At 41.3% G+C, this 17,028-nt stretch overlaps 2 protein-coding genes across 5 annotated transcripts; both read right to left on the bottom strand.

The window, feature by feature from the left end:
* Positions 1–297: 297 nt before the first annotated feature.
* Positions 298–16,152, bottom strand: RB195_000793 (uncharacterized protein; the record flags this gene model as incomplete). 4 transcript variants are annotated; one of them, XM_064197316.1, is made up of 16 exons in its annotated part: positions 298–378; positions 440–595; positions 1,422–1,556; positions 2,676–2,837; positions 2,906–3,012; positions 3,141–3,293; positions 4,109–4,223; positions 4,278–4,388; positions 4,760–4,843; positions 7,432–7,480; positions 7,553–7,628; positions 7,700–7,859; positions 8,183–8,284; positions 11,290–11,418; positions 11,489–11,624; positions 16,024–16,034. In XM_064197316.1, 16 exons carry the CDS (start codon positions 16,032–16,034, stop codon positions 298–300), a joined length of 1,767 nt encoding a protein of 588 aa, XP_064053195.1. The 4 variants fall into 4 exon arrangements, with proteins under 4 accessions (XP_064053195.1, XP_064053196.1, XP_064053198.1 ...); XM_064197315.1 differs by having other exon boundaries at positions 11,365–11,418; XM_064197314.1 differs by lacking the exons at positions 7,432–7,480; positions 7,553–7,628; positions 7,700–7,859; ... (2 more) ...; positions 11,489–11,624; positions 16,024–16,034 and having other exon boundaries at positions 4,760–4,852.
* On the bottom strand, positions 12,688–13,062 carry RB195_000794 (uncharacterized protein; the record flags this gene model as incomplete). Its single annotated transcript, XM_064197317.1, has 1 exon — positions 12,688–13,062. The coding sequence occupies one exon, from the start codon at positions 13,060–13,062 to the stop codon at positions 12,688–12,690; it is 375 nt and encodes a 124-aa protein (XP_064053197.1).
* Positions 16,153–17,028: the final 876 nt, after the last annotated feature.

The raw sequence follows: 17,028 nt of genomic DNA, 5'->3' as shown, positions 1-17,028 counted from the left end.
ATTCTGAGTTGTAGTCGAACGCGGTGGTGGATCCTAAGTGGATTGATTAACGCCGGACACTTCACACACACACACTCACACACATTTTGTAACAACATTTGTTCGATATTTCTTCTGTGCAGAGATATTAACTTTGAAAAAAGAAAAGAATATTTGTTTGTTTGGCTTCCATCACGCCTCACAACAAATAAGAACTAATAAGTTTATTGCAGCGAAATTAAATTTTAAAAAAATGGTGTCAAAAATTTGCTTCAAAATAATTATTTCCACTTTTTATCTTGAAATTGTTGGATTGACTCAGACAAGTGCCGAATGAAGATCACCAGCGACGTAAACCATGTCTAATCTTGCGTCAGGAAGCTTTTTAGATGAGCATGTCTGGAATTTTTCTTGTGTGCTTTTACTACATGTACACTAATAGAGATAAGAACTGAAGGACCTGGTACCACATGCGTTCTCTTGAAAGTTTTCCTTCTTCTCCATTGAGTTTCAGGATCACAGGAAGCATTCTTTCTTCAACAGGCAGAAGAAACTCGACGCTTCTTCTGTAGATCGCGAAACAGTCAGGATTGAAGTCGAAATCCCACTGTGGATTCTAAAATTTAAAAGACTATTCTAACAATTTTTTTCAGTCATTCTTCTGACACTCTTAAAAATAAAGAACAAAGATTGAAAAAAAGAATTTTGAAAGTTGCCATTACGTGACCAAGGGCTGCCACTATCACTTGTCTCAGAGTTGGAAATTTCTGAGTTGAAAAAGAATAACTGCCGCATCGTACTCACTACATCCGCTTTTTCATTTCTTCGGCATTTATGAAAAAAAATATTTCTGCTGTATTGTGCCCAAATTCCGAAGTAAATCCGAACTTCTCAGATATTTCGACTTTCAAACACAAAATTATCTCAATATGCGAATAAAAAAAAATTTCAATTTCCCAACCTTTCTTCATTCACCTAAAAGTTGTTAAGTGTTTAGCATTAACAGGTTTGATTCTCTTTTCTATACTTCCGCAAAATCAAACAAACTATTTTTTCTAAGAAATGCAATCAAACTATTTCTTTTTAGCTGAGAAACAGAAGTGATGTTATTCCGAGAAACGGAGGAATCGAAACAGAATTCAAGCAGATTGGAGTTTCATCGACAATTCTTACTTACAGTGTTGATGTAATGAATCACCAAAATGCTACTGCAGTGGTTTCGTCACAGTTTCGTCGTATAACAGGGTCTCTACTGAGGAAACTGAGGATAAAGTTGAAGGAAATACAAAAGTATTGTATTTATATTATGTATACACGTATACGAATATATATATATATATACTATGCATATATATATATATATTGTACTTTTGTCTGGCTGCAGTCTTCACATTGTGAAAAAAAATTGACCACTAGTCACAGATTCTTCAATTCCTACTCACGTAGTATTTATTGAGTATGGCTTTAGTGATCACTTCAGCAAATAGTTGACTAGTCGCGTATAATGGTCCAACGAGAATCCTTCGTACACCTTCACCAACAAGTTCTCTTGACATTCCAAAGCCGAGGCAGACATCCTTTAAAAACCACCGTATCCATAGATAACCATAAAAAATCGAAATCATCGCAACCAAAGGAAATTCATCGAAAATTTGAAAAAAGTAGAATACGAGCCGGAATGGTTAATGCAAACTAAATCAATAATAACATTATGTGAATATAAAATCCACGAAAACGAAATTGTCGCTAGTATAAGCGATTTTGACGAGAACATATGTAGGACCTGCCAGTTGAGTGTTTGAAACGCGTAACGTGATGTATTCGTCCACATACATATTCATTTGTCTGTTTTGGAGAATCGATCTATAGCGAGACCAAAGTGGTTGATTTTCTTTTAAAAAAATCCAAAGTCTAACTTGAAGGCAGCACAACACCCTTAACTGGCATCGTCTCGTGGCACGTCGTAGGAAAATTTGATCGCTGAAACCACTCACCGTTTTCGTTTTTCACAGCAATCAAAAAGAATTGAGCGTGATCGCGTTCGTGCTCGTTATCTACACCTCTAACCCTATCTTCTCGTAGGGAGATCCCGTGATTCTCATATATCGTCAATTTTGTGATATGCTTTAAACTCCTTTAAAGGCATCACCCCACGAATCTGGGGTGGTACGGGTTTCAGGTGGGTTATGCTTACGCGGGGTCTTAGTTTGTGGGGAAGAGGGTGATTCCGTCCATTTCTCCCTGTATCAATGGAAACGGACGTCACCGGAATGCTGTTTCCTCAATTGCAGCGCGCCACCCTTGCGCCGCCCCACGCCTGCAGCTGGTCCGAATGGGTTTTCGACGAATCGCAGGCGGGGCGGGGTTGGGCGGGACGCAAACGTTGCGCATTGCAACGGAACCAGTCATGAGAAACAGAAGGCTTTTTTGAGCAAGAAGGTATATGTACATACTATAGACGTACTACGTGTATACTACGGTTTAGGATACGATGTTAAAGTGAAAGTTTTAGCAAATGTGCAAGGACAAAGATGAGAATGTTTGTCCTGATGATATTATGGAAACTAACCGGGAAACTTTGATAGCAGTTGTTCGAATTTGTTTTTAAAAATAACTACATACTGTGTGTACTCTATTTTTGTCTAATGACATTCTACTAATCCAAGGCTATGTTGAAAACAAGGTGAGCTCTTTACCTGATTATTGAAAATAGCAACAGTTGCGGAATCTTCTAACGCAAGCAATTCGCGTATTGGTCTCATTTCTCCACTTGCCTCTCGATCAAAGATAGTTACTGAATGCCAATTTCCTGGAGTGAATTCATCGCTAGAAACGACTCTACCATCGGATAGGTTTTCCTGGAACGTAGATTATTCAAGGAAAATATCTCTTCAATTCTGTAACTCCCCGTCTAAGAGAAAAATACCTGCAAATCCGGAAAGCCATCAGGATTCTCGATTTTAATGTGATTGAGTCGTCGTCCAGTGCACTTATCAAGACCAAACCTTTCAACAGTGGGAAGCAGATGGTGCACTGAAAGGAATCTGCTCAGATGGAATCTACAGAACTAGCTAATATTTTTGCTATATTTCGCTATTTTTTGTAGAGGAACTCCATTATATTTGGCTGAGCTCACTGATTCTTTGTGGCAAGCAGCTTACTTGCTTGAAATACTCCTTCGTTCCCACGAAGTAATTCCTTGAAAAGCATTGATCCGATTCCTGAATGTCGATACTCTTCCATTACGAAGTAGGTCCCAATTTGTGTGTAATCCTTCTTTTTTATAGCAACCACTCCTCCCATTACTTCGCGTTCTGAAAAAAATGCCTAGTTAAACTCCTGAAAGGCTCTCAGATGTTTCTCAACGAAATCGCGGGAACTGGAAAGGTCAGCTAAGTCGGCCGCATTTTATTTCTAAACCATTCTATTTTTTCTATTAAAAACGTAAAAAGCTTCTTTAAAAAAACCAATATTTTTTCCTATCAATTCAAAAAATCACGTATAGAGTTAGTTATCCAGCATACGTTACAGTTCCTTTCGCTGGACGATATCTATATTTGTGGATTCACTCCTGTTCACTTCTGGAAAAGGTGTACACACTCATCAGTTCCGTTGGAAATCTTCAACAACACATTTTTGCTGATTATGTGACGTAGTAATAATAAAGTAGTAAGGCAGAAAATTTGTATGTATGAGAATGTACATGTATATGGGTGTACATCAATGTATGGATGTTCCATGAATTTCAGCGGATGGACCTTTTCCGATCCAACTTCGCCCGAGGACATCTCAAAAGGTGATACGGATCATTGACTACTCTTCGCAGGAAAGAACTGTTCCGTTCATCGAATATATCGATTTTTATTAGATCCAGGCGTTCTATTAGCAGTTACACTTCGGGTATATAGTGACCTTCTTAGCGCGCACTACTGGTACTAATCAAAAGCCTCTTTATTATAATTTTGGTGTACACGTTCGAGTAGAGAAATAATAAAAGATTTCCGATTTTTTTAGGTACATACACGAATTTCGTTGTGAAAACACATGAGTTCTGACAATTTATACACCCAGGATTAAGAGATAACTTGGGTCTCCAAATAGTTTCACATAAGTTACAAAATTCACTTACTTAAGTTTTTAGCCACAACTATGCGGACGTTCATTTTACCGTATGCTTTCTCCCACGCATTCACGTAGTCGTAGTTGAGCATGTAGGAGTTCTGTTCGGACGAGAGCGCAACCAGCTGGGAGCGGAAACTATTTCCTAATGCAAATTTAGGAGTTCTGGAGAAACGCACCTTATCGAAATCACTCTTGTCTCCTTCATGGAATTTGTACCAAAACCCGTGTTTGGAATACGCTCCTATCCATGGATTGCCTACTGATTTTGGGAGATTATTGGAGAACACCTATCAAAGTAAGGTAGTTTCACGGTGGCTAACGTACACAGAGATAATGACCATTTATTGATTAAATCAGCATAACTTCAGCTTGAAAAAATATTTCCTTTTGTTTTTTTATCTGTTTGATGAGCTTAGTTTTTTTTTTCTTCATTTATCTACTGTAATGTAATGTTATCTATTTATTATTATATTTATTTACTTATCGTATTTATCATAAGATCAAAAATCTTCATATTAAGATCATGTATTCGACGGTCATAAATTAAGGATATTGAACATGGATGCTCTAAGGGTAGAATAATAACAATAATAGAATGGAAAAGGTACTTCAACCAAAAAATATGGGAAAAGCCGAGAAATACCTATAATTGTCTCACCTTCATTTCATACGGTAGTCCAGGAGTTTCCGGTTTTTGTCGTTTAAGGACATCTTTGAATGGTTCAAGAGGGTTTTCTTTCTTCTGGATCATGAATGTATGTATGATGCACAGACGTTGACTGTGAACGATGGCGAATCATTCTGATTTGCGTCTCCTAAATAAGCTGCAATTGAAGGAGCCAGCGCTGTTCCGCGCATGATATTCATGCGAGGCTAATTATCCGGAACAGATAGTTTTTTTTGTTACATGACCTGTTGTCGCATAAAGTAAAATTGCAAAATTACAACAATACAAACACAAGAGGGAATTAAAATACAAATGCGAGACATAAAAATTTTCAACCAACTTCGAAATGAATTCCTCTCTGACGCATATCAAACGTATGTGTTTGTTACGTATTACGTGATCGTTCAAGCACTTCGAACATTTCTTTAGTCACAATCTTTGTAAACGTCGTAAAGCATGTAAAAGAAAGCGAAGGAAAACAGACCACCTTTTTGCTCAAGATTTTCGGGATTTTTTTGTCCTATTCTGTCCGATCCTCGGGTAATATTGTAATATTAAATGCGCTGGGTATTTATTGGTAACTCAACGCTACCCTTGATGAAATTGTTAAAATGACTGGTGCCGTGGTATACTGCCCACGCGAATTCAACCTACTAATATTGTCATCATAATATCGTATTGGGCAAAAACTGAGACTCGCAAGAAAAAAAGCAGCACTAACTGGAAATTGATGAAGACTGCTTTATTAAAGGCACCAGGTGGAGTATTCGTATACGGGATCGTAGATTATGAAGAGGGGGTGATTCCGTCCATTTCTTCCTAATTGCCGTTAAAAAAGGCCCGGCAGATGCGGCGAGTGCCCAAGGCTGGCACGCTCCAATCGAACTCCTCGTAGAAAATAGCACGCAGGAACGCCTGAAGTCGTATCTTCTGGGCCATTTTTACGGCATTTCGGAAGAAGTGGACGGGATCAGGATCCCCTCCATATTCTACAATCCCGTATACGAATACTCCACCTGAAATCCGTAGCACCTCAGATTCGTGGGCTGATGCCTTTAACGGATAAAGGATAAAAGATAAAGTGCTCGACGTTGATCATTCGCTATGAAGATACGCCATCGCGTTCGACTTTATTTGATAATCGAGCCGTTGCGTCAAGTCAGTGATTTTATCCTTCCAGACACGACTGGTGCCATCTTATCGATACCGAAGGGATGAAAGGTTTGGTTGGTACGATAGCGGATCCGAACCTCCCACCGCTCGTGCAGCCGCAGCGGAACTTCTTACCGACCGTGCTGCACACATAAATCTCTTTATTAGCTTCGTTTATTTGTAACTGCGTACCGTACTATGTATAGTGGTCATACACCGTTCATAAAGAGGTGGATGCTTCTGTCTGAAGAGGTCATGAGACAAGGGGAAGTTCTGCTGATTCGTGCTGTGAATTTTCATTACTTTTACTGTGAGATGAACTCTAGCAATGGGACATTGCCACAGTGATGGTCTTCAGGCGACAAGACCGTAGTCGTCGTGTTTAGGAGCACCTTTCGGAACAGAACTTTCCCTTGTCTCATGACTTCTGTACAGGCAGAAGCATCCACTTTTACATGAACGGTGCTCATAAACACAGTCCATGGTACTTCACGCAGTCGAATTGTAAAAAAATGGTACTTCTCACCATTCAGATCAATTCTTCTCGTCATGGAGGAAGACGATCGACAGCTGGAGTATGTTCGAGAAGTGATACCCGCAAGCATAACGAAAACATAATTAAGTGGTTTCAGTTCCTCACGCCGGGACCCCTCAGCATCAGAAATTAATTTTACAATGAACTTTAAGCTACTTCCTTCCTTTCTTCAGCGATACATATAATTAGAATTGAGTGGCAGTTTCTTATGTTTCTTCTAAAGAGAAACATTTTAGAAATTATGTAAACTATGAGGCTTTCAAAGTTTGCTCTGCACCGAGAATATTTTCTCTTATACACTCATTACCGTACAATAACATGAAAAAAAGCATATTGAATACTTTTATATCCGCGCTGTAGGGGGTCAAGAAGGTCCCACACTCGGCGACTTCTCACTTGTTTCAGTGATCTTCATCAGCTTATCACTATTCGATTTCAAAAAAGAGCAGAAAGCAGAAAGGCCGACTGAGACTGACTCAAAAACCGGTTAAATTAATTTGTTGCCTCCATCGAGGAGAATTTTCCTCAACCTGTTAGTTATTTAAAGCTCTCTTCATTTTCACAAGTAATGATGTAGAGAATATTTTATGTAGAGTGAAACCCGTAAAACAAAAACCCGTGAAATGAAAGGTATATTTGCAGATAAGAGGCAAAACGTCCTGTAATTGCCGTTTTGTGAGCGGAACCAAAGGGCAGAAAGCTAAAGACATTGACTAGTCTCTTTCAAGTCCATTTTTTTTGAAGCGTGTGTCTTTGTATTTCAACAAGATCATTCTCAACTAATTATGGGATCTCTCCAGTTATTTTTAATATGTGAACATTCAAAAATTAATATTTATTAAGTCGAAGCTGTTTAACAACGATAGAGCATCGATAAAAAGAAATAAAACTCTTTTCTTCAGTGATCGTCCTTCGCCACAGGCCTACACTTCCGGCGGCGGCACGCTGAGAAACATATGTATAAACCAACAACCACCGTAATGTAGAGAAACGCTGCCAGTAAAACAATGTCGACACTTTCATCTCTGGAATAAATAGGGTAAATATGGACTTGTATTGGACTTAATTGCGAGGGAATCTCAACAACACAGAAACACCTTGAACAATATTCATCATCATCATCATCATCACTTTCTATAACTCTAGTGTACCAGGAGAGAAGCGGATGAGAAGCTGCAACAAAATACATTCTTCTTCGTACTGGACCAAAATCATACTAGTTCATGAAAGGTTTCGAGCCTCACCATCCACCTCCGAATCCTCATTTTGAAAGTCCTCTGTAGTGGTGTGAGTCTCCCTTCTTTTTTTAATTCTATCTATTATGCACTGTCCTAGTTCGCGCACATAAGATTCATCTGTTGTAGTCCCGTATACGGTTTTCTGTTCAATATTACTGAGAGCTTTCTGAAAAATCAGATCTCTCCTCTTCCTTATTCCTTATTTTGATGAGGAAATAGGGTAGGCGCGAGGGTCTATCACAGAATCAGAGGAATTTCTATCAGAAAATCACTTGCTGAAAAATCAGCGTTTGAAATGTGTGCATTCAATGGCTATTCAAGGGCGGACAAGGTGTTTTGAGGTTCTTTTGGTTCACAACAACCAGTTACTATCAAAAACTATTTTTGAAATATTTTTTTACACGAATTAATGTAGTTGTCATGTTATTGTTTTGGTATTGGTAGAATAGGATGGACACAAATGTCATAATTATGTCGCAGTACACCCACCAGCAATTCTCCTTCGTATACACAGCTCATGCCGGAACAAACACATAGAAAAGGAGTTTTCCAAGCGTAACCACCTACATATTTCAAACACGTAAAATTATTCTAAAATACTTATTATTATGGCTAGGATTCATAATATGCATGCTATACACCAATAGAAAAGGGCTTCAATATCAACAGGGGATCGAGTGATAAGACTAAAACCAGGTAAGGAAAAATAGTTAATCAGACTGGTAAAGATCGATTGCCTTTGCAGAATTTTGTTTTGCTTAATTTTTGCGAGAAAGTGGTGGGATTCGGTTAAAGACATCACCCCGCGAATCTGAGGTGGTACGGATTTCAGGCGGAGTATTCGTATACGGGATCGTAGATTATGGAGAGAGGGGTGAATCCGTCTATTTTTCCCTGTATCAGTGGAAACGGGCAACCCCTGAACGCTGTTCTTTACGACGTCCTCAACTGCAGCGCGTCACCATTGCACCGCCTCCCGCCTGCGATTCGTCCGAAAAGGTCCTCGACGAATCGCAGGCAAGGTGGGGTTGTGCGGAGCGCAAACGTTGCGCATTGCAACATAAGCTGTTATAAGAAATAGGCATTCCGGGGTCGTCCGTTTCCACTGATACAGGGAGAAATGGACGTAATCACCTCTCTCTCCATAATCTACGATCCCGTGTATGGATACTCCACCTGAAGTACGTACCACCTCAGATTCGTGGGGTGATGCTTTTAAGCGAATTTCGAAGGTTAGGTGTGTTTTCTCCAGAAGGCTGTTTTGTTAGCGACAATAAACGATAGAAATACCAAGTAGTGAACACCAAGTAATGAAGAAGAAAGAGCAAAGCACATTGAAAATGAGAAAGGTGCGCAGATTCTTTCTTTTTTTAGCAATACACTCGATAAAAAGATACAGGGAAAAGTTTCTGGCGTTGATCAATCCGCTTTGGATGCGCCCCCACGTTCACTTCAATTCAGAATCGTTTGAGGTTCACAAACGTGTATCTGGCCTATACAATGACTTGCGGGGCTGGTCAATGTGTCAAGTCAGTGTTTTTATCCTCCCAGACAAGTCTGGTAGCAATTTATCGACCTCGTAGGGATGAAAGGCTTGGTGAGCACTAGGGTGGATTCTAACCTCCGATCGATTGTGCAGGAAGCGGAACCTCTAACTGCTACACTACACAAGCCCAACGCACTCGATAGAGGATAGGAAAGATCCGGTTGCATCTTCAAGTCATATTTGTATTTGTGATATCTAAACTGGAGACGGTTATCACTATTTTTTTTGAATGTTGTAACGATTTTGTAAAACTGTACACGAGGTTGTTAAATTATTTTATTGGCTAACGTTTCGGCAATATCGTCTTCTTCAGAGCCTGAAATGGACGATTCAATTTACAATTTAAACTACCAACCTCTACACAATTAAACTGATAAACTCCATGCCTACTTTTTCAATCACCAACTTAGCGACTACATTTAATGCTCACCTTAGATCATCTAATCATCATCGTCTAATCTGAAGTAGAGTGGATTTCAGGTGGAGTATTTCTACACGGGATAATTGATTATGGAGAAAGATGTGATTCCGTCCATTTCTTCCTAATTGCCGTAAAAAAAACGACCCGGAAGATGCGGCGCATGCACAAGGCTGGCGTGCGCCGTTTTTTACGGCAATTAGGAAGAAATGGACGGAATCACCCCCTCTTCATAATCTGCTATCCCGTATACGAATACTCCACCTTAAATCCGTACCACCTCAGATTTGTGGGGTGATGCCTTTAAAGTGTAGATTGAATCGCCCATTTCAGGCTCTGAAGAAGACGATATTGCCGAAATGTTAGCCAATAAAATTATTCGAGAACCTCGCGTACAGCTCAACAAAATCGATACGACATCCAACTATGCCGAGCTTCATTGAAACTCGAACTTTCCAACTATTTTTTTATTTTCTTCTTTACAATGATACAATCGTGAATCTCCAACATCATTAGGGGATTTTACGCAGCGTCTACTGATGATAATGGAGATTCACGATCGTAACGAAGGAATACGTTTTCCACAGGCAGAAATACTTTTTCGTTTTTCCAAAGGACACCTTTTATTTCATTCCTTCAACCTTAGAAAGAATTCCGCTTTGTCCGTTTCTTTCTTCTAAATTGGCGTTAAATTCTTGTTTTTGGTTAGCTTACTAACTGGCCAAATACAATGTATAATGTTTTCCAAGTAACATCCAGAGAATTTTGTGTGACAGTTACAATACTCGATACGATACAAACGATTTTGGTGTAGCTTGTACATAACTCATTGCATTCAAGACTCATCTTCTGGGACAATGGAAATAGGACCCAATGGCTTTCGTATCGTGTGGATTCCAGCCGTGAACCTACTCTCCATCTAAGGTCGTTGGCCGAAATTGCAGAAGCGATGGCACCTCTACCAAGTGATTGTCGACCAGACGCCGTCTTGCCACAGCGTCCGGTCGATAATCACCAGTTAGCAGAGACGTCACCGCTTCTGCAAACTCTGCTGGCAGCCTAAGATGTGGGTGGAAATCACTACAATGAATGCCAGGATTGGTGCGCTTATTTCACTCAAAACCAAAGCAACTGTGGGACGATTTTGGTTAGTCCGTTTGGAATTCCTCCTCAACAAGGCTAACATTTAACAAGACTAACGACTAGCCGAAAGGGTTGGAGCAGTTAGTGGTTGAAGTCGCATGTAGAACTTTCTTCAAAAAAAATTAAAACATCAGACTGCTAAGAATGAAGAGAACTAGGGTAAAGTGTCGTTGGGAGCGGGGACTCAGTGGCGCTCTTATTTCTCGAAGTAAATAATCAAATCAATCGAGACCCTACGGCCTGAGCATTAGTACAAGAGGGTCTATGACATGTAAACTTAAGTTACTAAGAGAAAAAAGTAAGTTAGAGCTTTGGGAAATAAGGGCGCCGTTGAGTCCCCCAACCCCCGCCCCCAACGACACTTTACCCGAGAGCTATTTGTCACAATACTAGTGCACTACGTTCAAGTACTGAAAGAAACATGGAGCTTTTAATATAAATCAACGTATCAATGTAATAGCAAGTAGTTAGAATTAATAATCAAATAACCTGAACATCTATCTGGATAATCGGATAATAGTCATGAAAATCTGGGAGTGTATACGGTTTCTCGAAATCACATACATTAGATATTGGAAACAAGGCTGCACATACAACAGGTAGTCTTGGAGTGGATGGCTGAAACTTAGAAATTACATCTAGAAACCATTATTTATAAACTCACGCCAAAGTGTTGTAGAACGCTCACAAATCTCACTGTTGTCGTTGAGACATATGGTCTTAAAGTCGTTGTCTTCATCAATTTTAGATGTGAACATTTTAGAACAATAGGAGTCACACTTTCAAGAGCAAATAACAATGATAATGCGACTATCCAGGGATGCCTGAATACAAGGATGGATCAGTTGGATTGGATCTTTGAACTACTTGCTTTCGGATTATTGTAGAGAATCTCGAACCATTATCTCAATTCTCCTTAGCGTTCATCCTAAGCTAAAGGGGCAAGAGATTTTTGAGAGCACTGAAGGGCAAGTGCGAGATCTTGACGAAGGCGACGCGATCAGGTGCTTGCGCATTTTTTTGCCCTGCGCGAGGTCCCGGAGCTCCCCATGCGTGTTGGTAGTTTGCCACAGAAATTTCGATAAGGGGATCTTCCCACGAAAGAATAGGGTTAAAGGTTTGGATCACGGCTGTGAGCGCAGTCACATCCAATACCGCCTAATCGTCCTGAAACAATGACGTGAGGAACGGCGTCGTCGATCGAATTTTCCTACGGGGCATCTGACAACGCGTCACGTACACAAGAGCAGGCACATGCGCTCATACGATCGGTTGGCTGCTGGCGCTGGCATTTCCTCTAACTAGCTGACGCGGCTCGTATGTCTCGGGCTTGCAGACATGGCACTTTGTGTGATGCATCGTAATAAAATTTGATCAAAAAGGTCTTCTCTGACGCGGTTTTTCAGAACAATAAGGGTATTTTGGAGGTTGTGTCATACTAATATTCTATACTAGTCAACCTTATCCTTACCCAGCACCATCAATTTCACACTATGGTTTCTCGAAATAGTCAAGTTTTCTTATTTCCTGTGAGTTTTCGTGAGGGACCGCATCATCGACCGAACCTGTGAGAACAACTCAACGAAATATTCAACCGAGGAAGTGATTTTTATGAAGAACACTATTTCACTATCAGCACAAAACACTATTACGGGTCTTATTCAAAAAAAAAGGGACATTTATAAGTACTAATTCCTCATCTTTTCTTCAATAACTGGTGCCTCTTATGAGGATATATGCAGTCCACCAAGGGTTTGCACATTCCTTTTAACACGAGTTTGCACTACCGTTCATATTAGGGTGTTTGGAAAGTATCTGCCGAAATACGGCAAAATTTCAGGACAACACAACTTTTTAACAATATTTTATTATCCGACGAAATAATCTCTAATAATCAGTATCGACAACCTTCTGCCAACCCCTCACAAGATCACGGATTCCTTTGGCGTAGAACTCCGGCGACTTGGAGGCGAAGAAAGCCCGAAGGTCATTTTCTAGGTGATCACGATCATCGTAGCGCTTCTCTTCCAGGTGATGCTGAAGTGATCGGAAGAGGTGGTAGTCGCTCGGGGCCAAGTACGGGCTGAACGCTGGGTGCGGAAGAACTTCCCATTCGAGCTCCAGAATTTTCTTCCAGAGTTTCCAAGATTTTGTCGGCCATTCTTTGCATTTGAGCGCAGTAGACCTCGGCAGTAACTGTCGTGTTGTCCGGCAGCAGTTCGAAACGGCAGATTCCATAACTCCCCACCAGACGCTCAGCATTACCTTCTTCTCATGGATTTCATCTTTCACGAAAGGATCCGGTTTTTCATCGCCAGTGCACCACGCACGTTTGTGGGTGTGGTTGACGTAGAAAACCGATTTTTTATCTCCAGTGACAATGGTGTCCAGCTAGTCGAATCTGCGGCTTCTGGAGAGCAGCTGAGTAGTCTTTAGCGGTTACCGTCGCTCAATGCATGTGGGAACCACTGACCGAGCTTTTTCACCATTCCGAGAGATCGCTGTCCATTGCTCACAGTGGACAGCGAACAGCCAAGACTGGCAAAAAAATACCGCACACCTTCGTATGGATGATGCCAGATTCTTCAGTTCGTCGAACGATATTGCAGTCGGTCGACAGAGCGTGACTCATCTTCGAGTTTCTTGTTTGCGGCTTCGAAGCGCTGGAACTAGGCGCGCGCAGGTCGCTCAGAAGGGGCTTCAGTGCTGAATACTTGACTTAAGTTCCGATGGGCTTCAGCAGCGGGGTGGCCAGATTCGAACTCGTAAAAGAGTACGTGTCGAATATGGGTGGAATGTTCGGCTATCAATGGATGAAATAGGCAAGGAAGAGAGGGCCAGATATTTTATGTGTATACAAGCGGTAGTGTCCTTATATAATATTTTTAAAACGGACACTTCCAGAAAATTTCAGAAAATCTGCGCTACTGCGAAATTTTTGGCAGATACTTTCCGAACACCCTAATAGATATATAATGAGGTCAAGACGACGGTGTCATTAAGAGTTTCCGTTAGATTCCAACCGCTACCCTCAGCCACATCTTTTGAGCCGAGCAGCTTACGCAACTGCACCGTGCTTCACTTCGTTTTGACCTTACTACAGTGCAGTGCAAAATCTTAGGTCCACCTTGATTTTCCTAATTGCACAAGAATATTTCTTGGAAACGGATTACCAGAGCCAGGTAATACCACCACCGTATTTCTTATCTGTGAAAATCTCTGCAAAAGAGCACTTGGCAGCGCAGGGTGCCATGAACTTTTGTTGAAAAATAAGGTTTACCTGAAATTTTCCCCCATCGTGATTTTTTACGCAAAGTTGGCATAAATAGGTCAATAATTCAGCGTAAAGAGTACTTTTTATCGTCAGGTCCAATGGATAAATCCACTAAGCTTTCTGGTTACAAGCAAGTAGAAATCGATGCCATTCACGCAGCCGGTCTTTCAGAAGTGAAGATCGCGGCTCAACTACGGGTTATTTCACAACTGCATCAACCACTATTTGAAGAAGACGGAAGTCTACAAAAAAATTGATACCGGGCGTCCAAGGAAGTTATCCAGAAGAGATGAAAGCCGCCTGATCCGGGTGGTTTCCAAAAGCAGCGAGTCGGCGGACGGCTTCTGACGTCGTCTTGATCTGGCCGGACCGAAATGAAGAGTACTAGCAGCTTAAACCGCTGTCCTCAATCGCTAATCAAGTTATGAAACGTGCACCTCATTTAACTGACCGCTATAAGGGTCCCAGGCTTAAACGCATCACTCTACAAATTTCGGTGATATGGATTTCCGATGGCCAGAGACTATATGGGGTCATAGGTGCTGGGATCACGCTCATTTCTTCCTACTAGCCGTGAAAAACGACTCGGATGATGCGGCGTGTGCGCAAGGATGGCACGCTCCAATAGAACTTCGAGCGTCCCGGGACGCTGTTTTCTAAGACGAGTTCTATTGGGGCGCCAGCCTTGTGCACTCGCAGAATCTTCTGTGCCGTTTTTCTACGGCGATTAGGAAGAACTGGGAAAGATCCCATCCGTTTCATCAATCTACAACCCCGTACAGTCTTATTCATCGGAAATCCATACCACCCCAGATTCGGGTTTGATCCCTTTAAGTTCGATTGCACACACATGAGCACGAGTTGGAAAAGGATGAGATATCTTCCCAGCTAATCTGACATACAAACAGAAGTACTTATTAGACTTCTAGGTGAAGTCCCCCGACGAAAGAAATGGAACGTCTATGGACCTGACGATCTGAGGAAAGAGAAACGAGTGTTCTCAAAGCGTGATTTCAGTGGTGGAACTCTCATGGTCTGGGGATCGTTTTTCGGATACGGACTTGTTGCTTTGGAGTTTGTTTCGTGTAGGATGAGCAGCGAAGACTAACAGAAAGCGCTTCAAGATCATTTACTGCCACACTCAACAAGATTTCGTACGCATAACCTAGTTTTTCAACAAGATAATGCATCCGCACAGGTGTCAAAGTCACCCAAAGATTGGCTTAATGCAGAAGGAATCTAATTTCTGTAGTGGCCAGGTTGTTTCGCAGACACTAATCCGAGAGCTTGTGGGGCTTTTTGAACACAAGGTGTATGGGAACAGGTCACCTTACTCCTCGGTTTCCGAGCTGAAGGCCGCAATACTTGAGGGATGGGCTAATGTGGAGCAACCCTTGATTGATATCCTTGTCAATAGTACGACGTATAGAACTTTTGATGTTGTTTACATCAGAACCGATGTTACAAAGCACTGAACTTGTTTCTCGTATCCAATATTTTTGTAATAAATCACGGTTTTTGTGAAGTGGACTCAAGATTCTGCACCGGTATACTTTTTAATGAAAGTTTGTGGCATCTCGACCCGACCCCGGAGGGATGAAAGGCTTGGTGAGCACTAGGGCGGATTCGAGCCCTAGACCGTGTGGCTACAACGGACCTCTAACCGACTGCGCCACACCCGCCCCAGATGTACTATTAAAATTTGCAAAATCTTCCATTCATTGTCAACGACACCTGCGCATTGCTAGGTCATCAGTGAAAATAATTACGTCCAAATTCTTCCGTCAAAAACGTAAGAATGATCTGATCAAATCTGAAATTTTATCTAGGAAATGTATGAGAACAGTTCTCGCTAATGGATCACCAAAGAAGATGCCGCTATGATTATTAGTATTAGAGGAATCCCACTAGCTTTTCCATTCATTTTATCCTTGAATTGAAAAGCTCACTGAAGTTTCATTGCAACGAAGGGAGAAGGTGCACCGACTTAGAGCACTGCTAACCAAAAAAATGGTGCTACTCATTTGGAAACGCGAAAAACTCCAAACCTACTTGTTAACCTTCGCGAAACATGACATCCTACCTCTAGAAAATCGAGAACAGAAATTCCAGAATGAGAATTCCAGAATCTATTCCAGAATGAGATAAAATAGGTGGCTAGCACAAGCATGGATAATTTAGGTGTACATTTCATGTTGTTTCATTTTAAAGGCAGCATAACACGAATCTGAGGTGGTGCGGATTTCAGGTGGAGCATTCGTATACGGGACAGTAGATTATGGAGAGGTGTGTGGTTCCGTCCATTTCTTCGTAATTGCCGTAAAAAACGACCTGGAAGATGCGGCGCGTGCACAACGCTGGCGCGCTCCAATCGAACTCCTTGTAAAAAAATAGTGCGCCGGAACGCTCAAAGCCGTATCGTCCGGGCCGTTTTCTACGGCAATTAGGGAGAAATGGACGGAATCACCCTCTTCCCCATAATCTACGACCCCGTATACGAATACTCCACCGGAAATCCGTACCACTCCAGATTCGTGGGGTGACGTTTTTAAGTATTAATATTTGTAGAAATGTGAAAATTCGACCTTTCTTGAACCTTGCATAACTTTTTTCAATTTTAACTTAATTTTATTCTTTTGCTGCAATTCAATTCTGTTTCATTCTCCTGGATTTATCATTCCAAAATTGTTTTGTTTTTCAAAAGAAATCAAAAAGAAATGACAACTTTGCTTGCACTGGGCAAATTCACGCATACCTGACCTCTCATCACTTGTGGACAGATTACCCTGCCTGGCACCTAGCCAAGTGTTTACCGTATCCTTTATTATTCTATGTGCCGCTATCTATACAAACATGCGCCAACGATTAGCGCATGATTCAAGGCAAGCGATACGGGAATGGAGCAAATTTACGAGTCGACGTTGCGAACCGTTGTCCAAAGCATCCCTTCTTGC

The sequence above is a fragment of the Necator americanus genome, chromosome IV (genome assembly GCF_031761385.1).
Source record: "Necator americanus strain Aroian chromosome IV, whole genome shotgun sequence".
Taxonomy (NCBI): Eukaryota; Metazoa; Nematoda; class Chromadorea; order Rhabditida; family Ancylostomatidae; genus Necator; species Necator americanus.
This window is presented reverse-complemented; position numbering and strand designations above follow the sequence as displayed.